The 18,040-nt window shown below is 40.1% G+C and overlaps 1 protein-coding gene and 1 non-coding gene across 4 annotated transcripts; one reads left to right on the top strand and one right to left on the bottom strand.

Moving 5' to 3' along the window:
- Positions 1–7,765: 7,765 nt before the first annotated feature.
- On the bottom strand, positions 7,766–17,712 carry LOC102715562 (probable NOT transcription complex subunit VIP2). Of its 3 annotated transcripts, none has more exons than XM_015835446.2 (15): positions 17,411–17,712; positions 16,579–16,652; positions 15,913–16,021; positions 15,682–15,830; positions 15,203–15,563; positions 13,175–13,381; positions 13,001–13,105; positions 11,259–11,344; positions 11,095–11,172; positions 10,520–10,951; positions 10,281–10,333; positions 10,124–10,165; positions 8,800–8,944; positions 8,640–8,719; positions 7,766–8,218 (listed from the first exon to the last, which is right to left on the bottom strand). In XM_015835446.2, exons 2-14 carry the CDS (start codon positions 16,594–16,596, stop codon positions 8,651–8,653), a joined length of 1,854 nt encoding a protein of 617 aa, XP_015690932.2. In that variant the 5' UTR covers positions 16,597–16,652; positions 17,411–17,712; the 3' UTR covers positions 7,766–8,218; positions 8,640–8,650. The 3 variants fall into 3 exon arrangements, with proteins under 3 accessions (XP_015690932.2, XP_015690930.2, XP_015690933.2); XM_015835444.2 differs by having other exon boundaries at positions 7,766–8,223; positions 17,411–17,710; XM_015835447.2 differs by having other exon boundaries at positions 7,766–8,223; positions 13,001–13,102; positions 17,411–17,710.
- Positions 15,913–15,993, top strand: LOC121054063. The gene has a single exon (XR_005811529.1). It is a non-coding gene; the product is annotated as a small nucleolar RNA snoR35 (small nucleolar RNA).
- Positions 17,713–18,040: the final 328 nt, after the last annotated feature.

The raw sequence follows: 18,040 nt of genomic DNA, 5'->3' as shown, positions 1-18,040 counted from the left end.
AAAAAATAAAAATAACATATATAGGTAAGCTCATGAGAAGCTCAAGAAAGCTCGTGTGCTTCAGATTAGTCTCGAGCTCAGCTCATTAGGAGCTCGAGCCGAGCTCGAACCTAGTCTAAAACGAGTAGCAGCTCACGAGCTTCGAGCTTTTTGACAACTGTAGCTCCAGCAGATGATTTTTCGTGCATGCATATATGTGATGGGCCCACACGTGAGTATACTAGCTTTATATAGCTTTAGGTCGTCATTCTGCGCAAATGACCTTCACTTCAATTATTAGCTGCAGAGAGAGACTCAGATCCTATAGCGAGGGAGAGCCAGCTACTAGAGAAGAAAGGGGAAGAGGCAGGCATATATTTGTGCTCTATCTTTTGATCATTGAGATCTGAGGAGATATCATGCATAGTTGTAGAGCTAGCAATGTAGGGTGAGTACTTATGAGTAGTTCTCTTTTCTCTTGTCGATGAGGCGATCGATGAGAGAGCATGCAGGCGGATAAAGGTGCAGATCAGGGCCAGGAATAGGATCGAGCTGCCATGCAATGCAAGGCTGGGGTCTTGCCACAAAGGACAGGGTACAAACCAACTCGATCGATCATCATTGCATATCCACCTCTCACTTTGACCTCAGTTCCTCTCTCTGATCATCAGGTGATCATCCATGATATATATCTAGCCGTTGCATACATTAATGAATTAAGATCATCTATAGTACTGCTCCTGCAGCCTGTGGGATCCACTGGTCAGTGAGCAGTAATGCAGCAGAGGATATGCATTCTACATTAATTGATGCATGGATGGCATTTCGGCTTAGCAAGCTATACTCTACGCAGTAGTTAATTACCACTTCGGTACTAGAAATATTTCTACTGCAGTTTTGCATGGTTTATGTTGAACTGTCCGTCGCTATTTATGTTTTATCATCTAATAACAATAAATACACTAATTATTTTTTAAAAAAAATAAAACGGACGATCAAACGTTGAACATAAACTATGCAAAAATATATTTATTGTGGGACGGAGAAAGTAGTTTCTGCAATGAGAAGTTGGACTGTGATTGTCCCAAAAAAAATCAGTTTCCAAATGGTTTTTTTTTCTGGACACGAAAAACTTGTATCTTTGCCGGGAATCGACGTAGAAAAGAAACCTAAAAATGATGCCTTTAAATTTCCATCTGTCGATCTATTTTGCCAGCCGTCTTATCAGTAGCACATGCGCAGGAAAGAAACGAGAGAAGTCAACTAACTAACTAACAAACCAACCAACAGACACGATGAAGTACTCCACGCAGAACTCAGAGAGGCCGGCTAGAGCGCGCGCTCACTCTGTCTACAGAAAGTATGTACTATCTCCCTTCCTAAATGTATTAGGCCGTTGATTTTTTATTAAAAAATTTTGCTAAATATATAAAGCTATATATATATATATACATAAAAGTATATCTAACAATAAATGAAATGATATAAAAATAATTAATAATTATATAACTTTATTGAATAAGATAAATAGTCAAACGTGTATAAAAAGTCAATGTCGTCGAACATTTAGAGAAGGAGGAAATATTTCTTTTCATGAAAATAAATGCTAACAATTTCGCTGAAATTTATTTCGCTCAAATAAATTTATGATTAAACTTTTATACATGTTATTAACGGTCCAAGTATTGAAAAATAAATTACTAAAAAAACCTTAAAATCAAGTCTAAATTTAAATTTCGACTTATTATAAGCATTTCACGTGAGCGAAAAGACGGGACCCTTTCACCTTTTTTTTTCCCCTGTTTACGCTGTCGTGCAGTATTACAAAACAAGCATACATAACATACACGCGGATGCAATTGATTAGGTTGCATGATGTCCCACAAAGGACACAAGCTGCCGTTCATTTATTGGATTAGAGCAAGTTCACTGGTATAGCCAATTATTGGCTCTAATTTATATATAGTCAATCTAATAGCTAATTCATATAATAGTTACTTACAAAACATCAATATATGATTTCACATGTCATATATATATTTTGTCTCAAAGCCCGTGTACATCTGTCTATAAATTAGTAGCCTACCTCACTTCTCTTTCCACTTATCTCTTTAAAATATATTTATAGCTGTTGGACCTGCTCTTGGCCGTACGTCGGCTACTGCAGCTAACTTGCCGTGTGCATAGTCTCATCGATCACATGCACGTTCATACCCACCGCTCTCTCGCGCGCTGGTCCCTGCATTGCTACTACTCCTGCAGCTACTAGCATCGATCCTGTCCCCACCGCTAGCTATACCCAGCTTGCATCGACCATAGCGTACGCAACGCTTGCAGGGGAGGATGCTACTGCCAGGGTTGAAAACTCTTGGCCGCACTGGCTTCCGTTTCCGGATTTTTTCTGACCGTTTAGCAGTTCTCAGAAACAAAAATAGTAAAGTTATCCAAAAACAATAATGGAAGAAGTAATGTATTTTTTTCTCCAACCGTTCAGTCCAAATTCCATATTGGACTATAAATTTCCAAAAATTTCCGAAAGCACCACAAAACCGCCAGGTCGACGCAGGTCATAGATCGTCCTGAGGTGCGTCTAGGCACCACAAACTGTTGTGCCTCGCTTATCTGGAGCAGCCATCGGGGCGCTGGGTCGGGCGCCACGACGAGCGTGTGCGACAATAGGAGCTGCACACAAGGGCCTCCTTGAGCCGTACAGGCTGCAGTGCCGCCTCATCATATTCTTCTACTCCTCTCGTCTTCACTCTTCAGCGGTATCGTTTGTTATATCGTCGCAGTTTTGTTGATTGTCTATACTATACTTAGTATAGTATTAACTGATATGATGTGAGTATGAATTGGTATTGTCAATCTATAATGCACTTATCCTTATATGTAATGCTATATATCGTTATTTTCAATATGTATTTTCGCTTATCGACCGATATCCATATATTTTTGTTTCAGTGGTATCGTTTCCAGAATTCTGACACGCCGATATCATTTCCGTTTTCATCTGAACCACTCTATTTTCGCTTCCGAACAAAAAAAATGGAAATGGAAATAGGAAAGAGTTCTTTTTCACCGTTTTCACCCCTACCACTGCTACAACACCTTAGTTGTATATATCCTTGGGCTGTCTTTTGGATTTTGTGGATTAGATGACCTGCTGGAACTCCTGTTTCTACTCATATCATCTATTTTTAGGATATAGATGATCTGCTAATTAGTCCTCTAATAATTAATGTACAACCAAGATCATATCTTTATCCTTTGCTTGGCCAATGGGGAATGCACATCTCTCACTGCAAGTCTGCAATGGGTCCACTTCACATGCACAAGTGCACTACTCAAGCAGGTACCCCAGGTCCAGGCAAAATGGTCCCTGCTGGTGGCCTGCTGCTTCATGGAGAATATCTCAGCATGTGCAAATCTCTCTCTCTCTCTCTGACTCCCTGTCTCTGCATGTACTAACTAGTACAGGATATGGAGTAGAGCACCTGAATATTTTGTGTAAAGTTTTCACTCATCCAGGCCTGGTGTGCTCTGGAGAGCAGCTGAAGGCCAGTAGAAAGCTCGTACCACTCATAGCATGATAAAGTTAATATCGTATCATAGCTAGTTTCCCTGCATGCATGTATCCTCCACCCCAGAATAAATACAATTAGGAGTGAATAGGACATATGTTAGTGCTATAAATCCTCTATCGCATAATAAGTTTTCCAAATTCATTTTTTCCCACAAAGAATGCATCTATAAAGCACGAGTTGTTCTATCAATTAATTAACTTATATTCAAATTTATCTGTCCATTTTACCACCGTCTACGTCTACCTCTCGCTCCATATAATGTTTTTATTTTATGATGGACATTTAAGTTATTTTTTCTTACAACTAATTTAACTCTACAGTTCAAGAAATGTATTTATATTAGGAGAGCAGAGGAGCAGGTAACATCACATTCTTAGGTTTATTTCTTTTGAGAAGCAAAAAGCATATGTGTAGTGTAAGTATTTTGTACGTTTGCTATAGATTCCTCTGCTTTGGATGCCTCTGTAAGATGGAGAGCTCTGCCTCTTGTTCCAGACTTCCAGTTCCAGGGCAAAGCTAGCTGCTAGTAGAAACGATAGTGATCAGTAGTTGCAGTTGGAAATGTGTAGTACCACAGTACTAAGACTAAAGTACAGGACAACCAGGTGCGAATTAAGGACACATCATACAAGCTGGCCTAGCTAGGGTCATATATATCGATCGGTTTTGAATGTGATCTGCTGACATCTTACATGTGATACACCAATCGAGTGATATATATATATATATATATATATATGTGTATAGCTATACCTCTGTCTATTTTCAAAAAATAAGACTTTCTAACATCATCTAGATTTATACTAATGTTAATAAATCTAAACAATATATATATAGATGAATTTAGACATCGCTAAAATATTTTATAATATGAAACAGAGGACTATCTAATTAACCATCAAGCAGTGTACGCACAAACTACAAATCAGAAGGGAATTGGAATAGTTTTGTGCTGAACAGTAATGCTTAATTGGCGTTGCGTTTGGACCTCTTAATTATGAAATGCAACGTACAAGAAAGTGCATGTGTATATACATAACGTAACTAGAATTAATGGTTGATTTCACTAACTGATCGGAAGATATATAAATGCATGTAGGCATCAGGACATGCACTGGGTTAATCGATCGTAATGGTATATTTTCCATCCATGTAGGTAAATTACAAGCTGTAGCAATTAGGCATGGACAACGCAGGTGAGGTAAGATCACCTGACACTGACAGATCCAGGCACATATACAGCAGCAGGAGAACACGTACGTACGTATATATGGCAGTTAACAACAATTGCGAACATACGTACACTAGTAGAAGAGAATATGGTTAGTCTTTTCACTCTTGCTTATACTTATAAACTAAAATTTAAACTTTTAATTTATTCGAAGTTGATTTTGGATTTTTTTCGTTATAGTAACATGTATATAAAATTTTTATTCATAATTACTCTTTGTTTGTAATATGCCATTTGTTTTTGTTTTTTGTCAATTGCAGTTTTATTATCACGGCCATGCATGCATATAGGACACAAAAGCTCAAATTAGAAACTGAAACTGGTTACTAGTAATATAATGTACATACGTAATGTCACATGGCGTTTGATCTTGTCGCGGTAAACAGAAGGCCACCATCAGGAAGCAAACGGCACTAGCTAACGCATATTCAGTTGTTGCACGGACACACGGCTATCTGCAGGCCGTGTCTTCATTATTCAGCACGTACGTGCATGCATGCAAGCACGGCGTCGGCGAGCTAGAGGTTGTGGGCGGCGAAGAAGGCGTCGATGTCGGCGCCGGAGTAGAACTCCCTGCGCAGCTCCTGCGAGACGGGGCCCGGCGCCGCCCTCTTCTTCCTCGGCGCCGCCGGGCAGTCAGCAGCAGCTACTACTACTCCTGATCCCGCCTCCCCCGCGGCCGCGCGTCCCTGGTGGTGGCCGGCGGGCGTCCTGCACCCCGCCGCGGCGGGCTCCTCCTTCCCGCCGCCGCACCACTGCTCGAGCGGCAGACCCATATATACTTGCTCTGCGGATCGAGATGCGGAGCTAGGACGGACGTACGCACGACGCCGGCGACGGCTGGCCGGGCGGGCGGGCGTGGGTGCGTTGCTAGCTAGCTACTAGGACACGGTGGCCGGCGGCGGTGGATGCGGAGGGGCGCGCGGGCCGCGGGCTTTTATATAGAGGAGGCCGTCGATGATGGATGTACGTTACGTTGGCGGGGAGGCGGATCGGATCGGATCGGATCGAATCGAATCGGGCGTTGCGTGGCGAGAGTGATCTGAGCTAGCTGCATGCATGCCGGCTGCGTGACCGGCTCCGATCCTAGAGTAACTCAAGTTAAATTGATTTGCTGTTATTACATTTATTTAAGCACCGTTTTGCAACTGGCTGCGTTACGTTTTCCTCCCTCCGGTTTTTTCAGAATATATAAGGCTTGTTTTGGTTTTTTTTTTTTGCTAGGATAACAGTTTGATCAAAAGTTAATCTATTAGTATAAGTATAATTATTATAAAGGAAGTATTTTTCAATACATATCTAGTAACATCAATAAGGATGTCAATGGGTTAGATACGGGCGGAGCACAAACATGCCCGACGTAATACCCGTCCGTCCATATCTGAACCTGTACCCGAATTAGTTAGCGGGTAAAGTTTTATACCCAAACCTGTGCTCACCGGGCGTCCGGGTACCCAGCGGGTACCCGGTAGATACCCGCCGCTTGGCCGACTGCCGACCATCCCGCCGCTGGGCAGCCTGCTCGACGCCGGCCCGCTGCTCGACCGCCTGCTCGCCGCCAGCCCTTCCGCTCGGCCGCCCGTCCGCTGGCTCGCCGCCGGCCCGCCACTCAGCCGCCTGCTCGCCGCCCACCCGCCACCTAGCCGCCCGCCACTCGGTCTCTCGGCCGCCTGCTCGCCGCCAGCTCGCCGCCTAGCCACCCATCGCTCGGCCGGCCTCTCGCCCGCCACTGGCCAGACTCCGGAGGAACCGAGGAATAGAGGATGGCCTTGCTGAGTTGCTGCCTTGTTGCCTTGGACGCTGACGGCTGAGTGGCTGACCGAACAGATAGGATGGAAAGATGGATGGAGTTTTAGGGTTTTTATTTTGGTATATATATGATTTTCTAAATTGGCCAATTGGGTCAGAACATAAAAGGTCTATTAAACATCTTTTATTTAATTTTCGGGTCGGGTACAAATTACCCGCGGATAAAGTTTAAAACCCGGCTGTTACCCACTATATAGTCGGGTCGCGGGCGAGCATGTCCACGGATGAAAAAATGACATTCATACCCATGCTCGTCGGGTCGGGTACCCACAGGTACCCATACCCATGAGCACAATTGCCATTCCTAAACATCAATTCTAATTAAGTAGTTGTTGGCTAAAATTTTATGTTAATGAAACATCATGCGCGTATTATTTTTGAAATGGTTTCGTCGTTAGCTGCATTGTATGCATATATGCTATTTTATTCTAATGTTAAGGGGCTATTTATTTGTAAAATTATAATAGCACGGTTGTAAATTTTCCTTTATTCTATAGATCAATGTTAAGGGGCTATTCATTGTGGAGTAAAAACCAAGCATTGGATTCCTAAATATTAGATTTATATATATGAAAGCTATTTGATTTATACAAATGAAGTATAGGAAAACTAGACAAAACTTCTCTTTCCTTCAAATTATATAGTGAAAAGATAGGAAAATTTTCATCAACTTAAACCTCTTTTAAAAAAATTCTTACGAATAATGTAGGCATATATTTATATTCCTCCATTTTTTCTATTTTTATGAGTTAAAATTTCTCCAAACCAAATAGACTCTAAATATGTTTTATATGTGTGACCAGATTCATTAGCATCTAAGAGGTGCAGTTATGAAACTACAATCCTGTCATAGCAACGATAAAAAAATATATGTTTAGAAATAATAATGTCGTTAAGAGCGCTTATCTCGGATTTCTTTTTCTAGAAATAGTAATGTTTTCATGAAAAATCATAAAAATATTTTCTAATATTGAAGAAAAAACAAATCTAGTACATGTCCGCACCTCAGTAGGACGAGGTCCTATTAACCATCCTTTGGCCAGATACGGCAGTGTACTAGCTTCACGGTTTCTCTTACAAATAATTTTGTATTTTTTTTCATTTAAATACAATTACATCTTAGAAATTTCTGCAATAGCGGTATAAACTGGGGAAAGGTTGATGAACTATAACCAATTCTCACTTCACAATTTTTAGCTATATCATTTCATTTCAGGTTCCTAGTCAGCTGGACAGAAAAAAAAAAAGGTTACACAAGGCAATAACTCTATAATTTGAATTGCTACTCCTCTTGGTAGGGTAGCAAAACAAACACTCCAATAAAATTCTACCCGGCCCAATTTGTGTGCCTATCCATCTAGTTATCATCTATCTATTAATCAATCCAGCTTTAACGGAATCTTCCAACTAACTTTGGTCACCAAAAGCATTACTGACAAAGAAGCTGTATAAGACTTACTCCTAAAAGTTTAGTTCTAAGGAAATTTTGATGTAAGCTCCAAACGATTAAAGGAAACCTTCACCACTTTAATTTAATTACAAGGGCTAAGCATTCATGCTTTTGTTCTGCAGTCTCCCCTCTGTAGATCGGCATGGTCTAGCTTCAGAGTTATCACTGTCCTGTCAAAGCAAAAAAAGAGGAAGCGATGTTATTTCCAAGCTACACAATAAAATTAAAATGCAAAAGGTAGAATTTCTCAGTAATGAGTTAATCCAAAGTCAAACACAAATAAGCACATGAGACCAAAGTTTTCTTGAGGTCTTAATTCGTGCGGTTAGATATCAGTAAGATTTCAAGTATGTCAGCAGAAAACCCTAATATAATTATCTAGAACAAAAACTTAACACAGATGATATCTTCTTTCAAACAACAAATACAGAGTATTAATTAGGCAGAAAAGTTTCATAGGTGTGATAACTGGTTAATAACATTTAGCATCAGCACAAACAAAAGTATTTTCCTCCCGCTTAAAACTTGAGCAGGAGGCATCTGAACATAAGAACTGGAGAATATCTGGAACTCTGGATGGACTTACCCAGAAATGTTTCACCTAACATTTTGGGATGAAGGGATGGCTGGCTTCTCTATTTGATCATAATGGAGAACAAAGTTGTCCTGCAAAGAGACATATGCAATCATAATCCGCAATTATGCACAAAGAAAATCTCATACGATACTACTTTACATGATCAAACCTTGCGGATTGTCTCCCAGTTGTTTGGGTCAAAGCAACCATAAGATCCTCGTTCATAGTGAGGAGTTTTGACAAGAGGCTCAACATTTGGAATTCTGGTGAGCCACAACCGCACTTCTTTGTGGTAAAACCATCCTCGACTATACCTGCATGGACAGATAACATGGTTCATTTGAACAGTATTAGAAGTAAAGGACGATTTAAGCTCCATTTTGTATTTGGTTGTGCTGCGCTGCATTTCATGGTGGGCAAGGTTCCTCATATTTGAGGTATGTAGTACTTTCTCTGCCCCACAATACTTGTCTTTCTAGGTTGTTTAGTGTATACTAAGGTTTGAGAAGAAAAGACTATAATACCCCTTATTAAATATTGTATGATTAAGGGTGAGTAGGTAGTTAGTGGTATGATAAAGAAAAAATAATAACTGAGAGGTGTTTGATGGGACAATTAGTGCTCTAGGATGACAACTATTTTGGGACAGGTTTACAATTTTAGAAAGAACCAGTATTTTGGGACGGAGGTAGTATAAGATATTAATAAAATTATAAGGAAGTAATCTGTGGCCAATATCCTAAAATGGTTAGCTCAAGCCTCAAGGCACACAAAGCAAACCTAAATATCAACAAAATGAATTAATAGGAAAGATAGCTTTGTTATTTGAAAGGTGAAATGAACAAAATAGTTATGGAAAACCAAACAGTTTGACACTGCCATTTCAAGGCTTAAACTCTAGAATAATTCAGGATTATGGAACATGTTCTCATGTTGTGCAGTAAATAGTATTTCATTCAGACTATGAACTAGTCCTATGTGTACCTTTCAAGGCAATTGATGTTGAGGGGTGTAATTTAGAGTTAATCCCAAAAACAATTGGTAGTCCACCAGTCCCATACAGTATCCAAGCTGGTCTAAACTAAACCACAATGCAGGTCCCACCCAGCATATAGATCAGCTTCAGTCCAGTCTATCCACACCCATTATCAACTTCAGCTTATATTATGAAATTTTGGTGGACGGATGGCCATGATGTGACATTGTGACCAATCTAATTGTCACTGTTAACTTTGATGTTGCAAAGCAATGTATGAGCTCAGTTTGCACCCATTTAAGACAGAAGGATTTGTCATGTGTAACCAGAGGAAACAAGCTCCAATGGTCTAAGCAGCAACTAGTTTAATGGTTTTTGAGAATTATCTCAGGGCACATATGCATTGGACTTTTCCACAAATAAACATGGATGGCAGGACTATGCAAATCAAAATCATTAAATCAATCCCTAGTGACAAGATATGTAAATGACAAGACAAGCAAAACTGTGTACTCACAACTCATTGGCAGCACATAACTGAGCTTCATCCCTTGGCATGCTGCAAAACAAACAAAATTGGTAATTTTTCATCAAAACCAAATGATAATCACATTATTTGTTGCAACTAATGGACAAGCCTAACAGAATTTCAGTGGAACACATTGTAGATGTACCTATAGAAGATGTAAAATAGCGTTAATGTCTGGAACTTCTGATAATGTATAGGCTGCAAAAGACAATATGTTACAAATATATATGAGATATGAAGCAGACACATCTGAGACAATAGATTCTGAGTATGTTTAAGAATAAGTAGTTTAGGAAATAATTATAGTCAACATCCAATAGAAGATGGTAAAAGCAAAACAAGCTATACAGCTTAAAGAATAGTGTGCGATGATTGGCAGCTTACCTGCAGCGGTGGAGGTTGCTCAGCAGAGTAGCAGGCTGGAATATGAAACTCAGGTTCTCCTTTTGCTGGATCATTTGACCAAGGAGAGCCAAATGTCTTGTACAGATTGTCTGGTGAGTTTAAGTTTAAACCCAACGTTGTCAAATCTATTCCTAAAGCAAGAGATGCTAAGTCAGCATCATTCATCCTGATAACCCCCAGCAATCCCATCAAGCCATATGGATCAGGTGGTGTTTGCCCTGCCTGGATGGACTTTACACTTTGATCCCTATATGACTGTGTAGCTGAAGACACCTGCTGCAATCTGAAAGGATTTTGAGTCTGAGGTTGCTGGTATTGCTGGATAAGTTGCTCGTATGATCCCAAACTAGACGTTTGACTTGGAGAATTTAGCGGTCTTAGCCCGATATTTTGGGGACCAGCATTCTGAACCTGATAAATCATAATTGAGATTATTATTACTTGCATCAAAGGGTCAAAACAGCCGAGCCGAGCTGGATACATGCCTGATCAGAACCATGGTAAATGCGGTAGACATTGATTGTCGAGTTTTAAGAATTTCCAAAAGTACTTACTGAATTAGCACCTTGCTGGTGTTGCTGACGATTTGATGGGTAGTTACTTCCTAAATTAAAGCCGACTGACCTTGACATCTGCGCAAATGTGCAAATTTGTCAAACAAAACTAAAAATGCCGAGAACAGATTGTGGAAAATTCAGATTTCAGAACAGGAATGCACTGGATATTGCTGTGCTTGCATAACAGGTATATTGTCATGAAGTTGTTCCTTGTGATGCAACTCCATAGCATAATCTGAAGTGCTACCTGATAATTCAAAAAGGTTAGTTACTTTGCACAACTCAGCAAACGGCAAAGAAACGAATCGGTTATGATAGTGCGATGTGAAACAAAACAGCATTTAAGGAAGTATATCGTATGATCATGTAATAAACTCAAAAGGCAAGTAGCAGGTTATGACCATCTAAAACACGTGACAAGTAATATATTCAAAAGGAAGGAAATAGACGACAACCATCCAAAATACGTGACACTGACAAAAGAAATCAACAAGCAACCCAATCATAAAAATGGCAAGAAATTTCTAGCAAGATGATTCAAAAGCTATGCTCAGACTTTGAAGAACACTTTCGGCACACCAACATATGCAATATAAAACAAAGCTGTGATGCTTGCCCATGTGCCACCAAACTGACAGTTATGACCATAAACTCTTAGTACCAAATATGCATCTAAATTTTTTAAGTGGTATTATCCGAGAACATCCTCAAATTTAGTCCACAAGCTCCATGAATCCAAAATCAAGCCACGTGCAGTAAATAGTATTCGAATAAATATCTTCAAATATGATTAGTAACTATTGCAAATTTCTGTATGAAGGAAATCTGCAGTCCTAAAATTTGCAAAAAAGATTACAGATATTATTTTCACCATCACAAACCTTCCCAAACAAGTCCCATAATTTTTGGAGTTGCCACAAGGCTTCAATCGCAGTTGCCTCAAACATGTAACCCCGCTGGGCACATGGGGCAAAAATAAATTCGCGTTTTCTCACATACTTTTGATCTACTTTGGGTTGAATCAGATCGGTCAGAAGATCTAAGTTTCCCTTCAGTTAGTTTACTGCCGTGACAGGTATGATTGTACACTTGCCCAATTGAATTGGCCGTTAACATCTTGTGTGACAATTTCTCTGCATGGTCATCTTAGCTTCTATACCACATTATGCATTGCCTACTGGTTCATTTCTCTGTATGACCATTTCAGTAGTCATAAACAACACAATAGCCAGTTAAGCTAAGAGAGTACCAAAAACTATGTACGAGTTGCGACAATAAAACCCTTTACTACCATCGTCAAAAACTAAACAAAAGCTTCACCCATGTGGATGTTAAAATCATGTCTTCAACAACATATGCTACAATTTCATGCCCAAATTCAAGTGCACTTGTTTTGGCAATGGAAACAGAGACAATGGGATTGCTAGGACATTTGCCGATATTTGGAGGCTGCAGATGGATCCTTTCTCCCAGCAATGGTTTAGCATATTTTCATTGTCAGTCATTGATGTTTAATGATGACTTGTGGCAATCCCAATTGTTCCAATATCATAATTGTAGTTTCTGGCACATAGTCTAATTCCTAGGCTGTCTTAAATCAACGAAAGGTTGAAATGCCACAGCAAGTATATCATATATGAATGGGACTAATAACCATTCAGTAGCATGAGAATAAAGATGTCAGTCTTTCATAAAAGATGAAATGTCAAAGAAAATAGGAGTTTGTAACACATCACTCTATAACAAGCTAGCAAAGGCCAGTTGAAAGTTGAGACAACAAACTGTAATAGACAAGCAGCTGACGGTAACACTACTAAAAAGATATTGCACAATACAACAAGTATAATCAAGATATCCTCACTGGATAAACAGACAGCTCTAGAAATAGTATATCTGTAGCCACCTTTGTATCCAGGTAAAGCTGGGAAGTCTTCATTTTGAATGCTGAATTCCTGGTTTTGCTGAACAATGGTGTTAACACCAACTCCTTGCTTCCGTAGTGAGCCTGCTATTCATAGAAAGGGAAAATTGTCAAGGTGTCCTCCCAGTTAATGAATAATATCTTTGAAATTATTACCATATTGTCCTTGTGGGCCACCAGCAGAACTAGGCCGACCAGTCAATTGGGGAAAATCATTCATGTCAAATGGAGCATTGTCACTGGCATCATGCAGCATCCCCATGGAACCAAGGGAATTATTTCCTCCTTGTATTTGGTTCTGAGATAATGAACCTCCAGATGTCGGATATGAACTTCCCATCATGTTCATCATTTGAGGTGATCCTGATCCCAGGGATTTAAAAGAAAAATGGCTGAATGAAAATACTAACAGGCTTTCACTAGAATAGATATAAGCTGAGGCAATATACCTCTTGTTAAATAGTAAACTATTACAGAGACATGACATCACAGCTATAGAAAATATAAACTTTCCAAGCATTTATCAGCATTATATTACTTCCATAAATCATATTATAATACCATAAACAAAATTAGCAATTATCAAATTAAGCAATAAATATTCCAGTATCAAATGCTTTTACTTTTGGTATTTCCATTTATAATCTTAATTCCTGTCGATGCAACCAATATAGGTTGGTGTTCTTTTAGAATGCAATGAATGCTAAGATTGTTCAATTGAATGTTACTAACATGGTTGTTAAGGCGTCACCATAGTGTCGCTATGGCGTCATTATAGCGGTAAGGCGCTGGCAGGAGTCAGGGAGTCTATCCCACCTTATAGGATTGAGTATGCCGCCCGCCTTTTGCCCAAGGCATCACTATGGCGTCAATATTGTGTCCTGAGACGCCATAGGGAGGCGAGGGCGTGATTTTTTGCCCAATCTGGCCAAAAGGGGGCAAAAAATTGGGGCGATGGACCCTTGGACGTGAAATAGGACAACAGAAGCACCAATTTTTGGGGTGAAAGGGGGCCCTACACGCCAAACCCCACCAGATTAGGGAGAAAGTAACAGAAGAGAGAATCGCTGGAGTCAGACTGTAGCGATCCATCCCTGGCGACGTCTCCATCCCTAGCGGCGATCCCATCTGCTGCCTGCAATGATCCTGTTCTGCTCCTTCCTCTGCTCTGCTCCTCTGCAACTGCACCATCATCGTAGGCCTACATGGACAAAATTGAATGGGTACGCTATAATTTCTTCTCTCCCCTTCCACCCTCTGATTCTGTTCTGCTCCTTCCTCTGCTCTGATCCTTCCTCTGCTGCTCTCTTTTGGTCTTTCTTTCCCCTCTTCTACATCCCATCTGCTCTGCTCCTTCATCTGCTACTATGTTGTGGGTTCAAGGGTGGTCAACAACAAGGTATATATAGGTATTATAATATGTACTATACTGTTGTTAAAATGCATGTTTGATTTGTTATCATATTAGATTATTTTGTTTGCCACCTTATTAGTTTGGAATTGTCTAAGGCATCGCCTCGCCTTACGCCTTACCACTATGGCGGTAAGGCAGTGTGGGGTTGCCTTAGGCCGCCTTACTGCCTTAACCATGGTCCATGGTTACTACACTACAAAGGCAATATTGCAAGTAACTTTTCCATGCAAGGGAACACAAAAGAGATGATAACACATAAGCTGTATAGTGTTGGATACACAGTGAAGGCACCAATTACTCCAGCAGATAGCTTGTGGTCAATACTTCATCAAGCTGAAGCTGAAACTTGAGGTATGGGTGATTACGTGATTTAGGTGTGAAGCCAGTTCAGGCATTAGGTTTTTCATGTTTATGGTCATAATCCCCACTTATCAAAACTTTTCAATTTGCTCACTAACAGCACAACGATACTAACTTTAAAGGAAAACTATTGGCAGTTACTTAGGAACATTATTAAAAAATCATTAAATGTATATCATTGGGGTATTTTTGAGCACTTGTTACTTATGCCCAAGTTTTATGTCAAGAAAGAGGGGAACTCTGTACCTAAAAGAAAACTCACTAAGATTAAAAAACAGCATAGCACATAAAGAACAACTTGTGTTAAAGTTAATAATAGAGAAGCAGTCCTGAAGGGATGACCACATAAAAGTATTTGACTCTATGGAGTAATAAATTCAACCTATTTGTGCAGTATGTTCAATATTTACCTTGCTGAAGAATGCCATTCATCATCCTGCTGGATCCTTGGACATTTAGACCGCCACTGCCAACATTGCCACTCAAATTCATGCGTGATGCTATGCTTGGAACAGATAAACCACCAGAGCTTATATTCCTTCCAATGTTACTTCCACCCACAATATTTCCTACAGAACCAGTGATCCTAGGACCCAAATTTCCCAAAGATGGAGATACTGACATCCCAGGAACAGAATTCCGGCTACCACCAGCACCCAAGTTTGATGATAAGCCTTGAATGGTACCACCGATATTCAGACTACTACTAAATGCTGGACCTCCGCCAACATTCATTCCTCTACCACTGACTCCTGAATGCCCATGAGGAATCTGCAATGAAAATAGAAGCATTGCAAGATTACGCAACCATTTCAACCAGCAATATTGTGCCTTAGTTTACATACGCAATCAGCATAAATAATAGAATTGCAATATCAATATTTACAACCTGAGACATCCCAACTGGGAGGTTGGCTGAACTAAATCTCCCAGATATGCTCCCTCCAGGCTGTTGAACCCCAGAGGATGGAAGGCCACTCATGGCAGCATTCCTCTGAGCAAGTGGCAGATTAAAATTTGGATGCATGTTGTGCAAGCCTTGAAAAAAGCCAAGAAGGTTTATATCATGAATGTGGCATTGCACAAACAAATTAACCAAGCTATTTTATTATAAGCTCACCAGAGTGATGGAAACCCCCTGAAACTGATCCAGATTGACCAGAAAAGGATGCTGTAAATGGCCTTCCGGTTGAATCTTGAAGATTTGATGCAGAATTGTTCAGGTTTGACTGCCAGGGAAAAACATCAAGTTGTCAAAAGAAATAATAAAGCAGGCCATATGGAAGCACAACTATCTTCAAAAGCAAACCCATGCTGGGTTAAGCAACAGAATAACAAATAAATAAATAATGCCCAACCCAACTACCTAGTACAGAAATAGCTCATAATGTGCAGTGCCTGCACGGCTGCACATGCATAGGTTGATTAGACAATATATGCTAATATTTGCTACCATCGTAATTCTTATGTGAACTGTCAGGCTTGAACTTTCATATGAAGAGTTTCAACTAACATAACTAATGTAAGGATGGTAAAGAAAACGAATACTGAAACAGAACAATAGCACAATTTTAGAAAATAAATGTGTATAAAATATAAATAAATCAATGATATGCTATAATAGAGAGCAATTATGAAGAGTTAAAAGATGAATTTATTGCTTGTTATCTATGTGAAGATGCAGCATAAACAAACTAGTCAAAGAGACAGCAAGTAAAAAAATAGAACTGGAAAATTAGGGATATCAACTGAAAGCACAATAATTCGGTTGTAAGGTCGCACATACATTCAGCAGGCCCGACATTGTGACAACAACAAAAGGGAGTCAAGACTCAATGGTAAGCAGCTATCACTTCCAATCTGAAAAGGAAAAAATTGATGCATGTGTAAGTAGTTTGTACAGAATGGATAAATGCACAGAAGGTGTTAGATCGTTAAAACTATGCAGTACGTCTGACGACAAGGGTGAACAAACATTTCCAGATGTTCCTTTTAGTAATAAACCAACAAATAATCAAAGAATAGGGTTCATAAGACATAGCAAATTTTTATGGTAAAAAGGTCCAATAAAGGATGATTTAAGTCAGTGCCATAACATGTGCAAAATCCAGTGGCACAAGGCCATGGAAGTTTGGTCAGATAAAAACACAAGCGGAATAGCGTGCACAACAGCACAACTAAAGAGTAACATAACCAAATGGAATTAAGTACGCCAGAAACAACATATAAGCATTCAAAATTTGCTCAGAGATGGAATGCAACAATCAGAATCATATGCACAATCTAATGGCTAACAAAAGCAAGTGCTATGCCATAGATCAAACCTATCAGACAACAGACAAAACCCATATTCATGTGTAGCAAACTTCAGAGTGGGTAGATATGGAAAAGAGAATGGCATAATCGTACCAAATAAGCAGAGCTACAGAGGATACCAACAATAGTACATCATATACTACATCCGTTCCAAAATATAAGCATTTCTAAATGTTTAGCGAATACTAAGGTTAAGTCAAAAGATTGCTCGAGAAATTTAACTATATGCCACTCCACTATATTTGAAGCTGTATTCTCATTTTTTTTGCATCCAAAAAATACGTGAAATGTCAAACATGCACCTCTCCTATTCTGATTTAGATCGTGAATGCGACGACAGCCACTGCCGGGGGAGGAGAGCTGGCCGGGGCAGGCCGGGGGCGGGCGGGGAGGCGAGCTGGCTGCAGTGCAGGGGAAGGCGGCGGCGGCGGTCGGGGGTGGGGGGGGGTGGAGGCCGGGGGAGGCGGCGTCACCAGTGGTCCGGCGGCTGGAGGAGGAGGCGGCGGCCGGGGAAGCCGGCGGCGGGAGGAGGCGGCAGATCGGCGGCGAACCACGGTTCCGGCGGCGTCGGCCGTGGCTGAGGAGCTAGATCTGTTCTGTCCAGAGTGCACAGCATTCGTTATCTAGGTCATTATAGGAGAGGGGCATTTTTGACATTTCGTGTATTTTTGGATGGAAAAAAATGAGAATACAGCTTCAAATATAGTGGAGTGGTATTTTGTTAAGAAAATTAGATAGGGGTAGCATTTTTACAAAACCATGCTAGAGGATGGTATTTTGTTAAAGCCAGCTAAATGGAGTGGCATCCTGGCATATAGTTAAATTTATCGTGTGCTCAAATGTTGAATTTTGAATTATGGTTCCAAAATATAAAAGATTTTGAATCTACCATATAGTGCAAAAACATGATTTACTTATCATCATCATGTGAC

This window comes from Oryza brachyantha, chromosome 3 (genome assembly GCF_000231095.2).
Source record: "Oryza brachyantha chromosome 3, ObraRS2, whole genome shotgun sequence".
NCBI classification, from domain to species: domain Eukaryota; kingdom Viridiplantae; phylum Streptophyta; class Magnoliopsida; order Poales; family Poaceae; genus Oryza; species Oryza brachyantha.
This window is presented reverse-complemented; position numbering and strand designations above follow the sequence as displayed.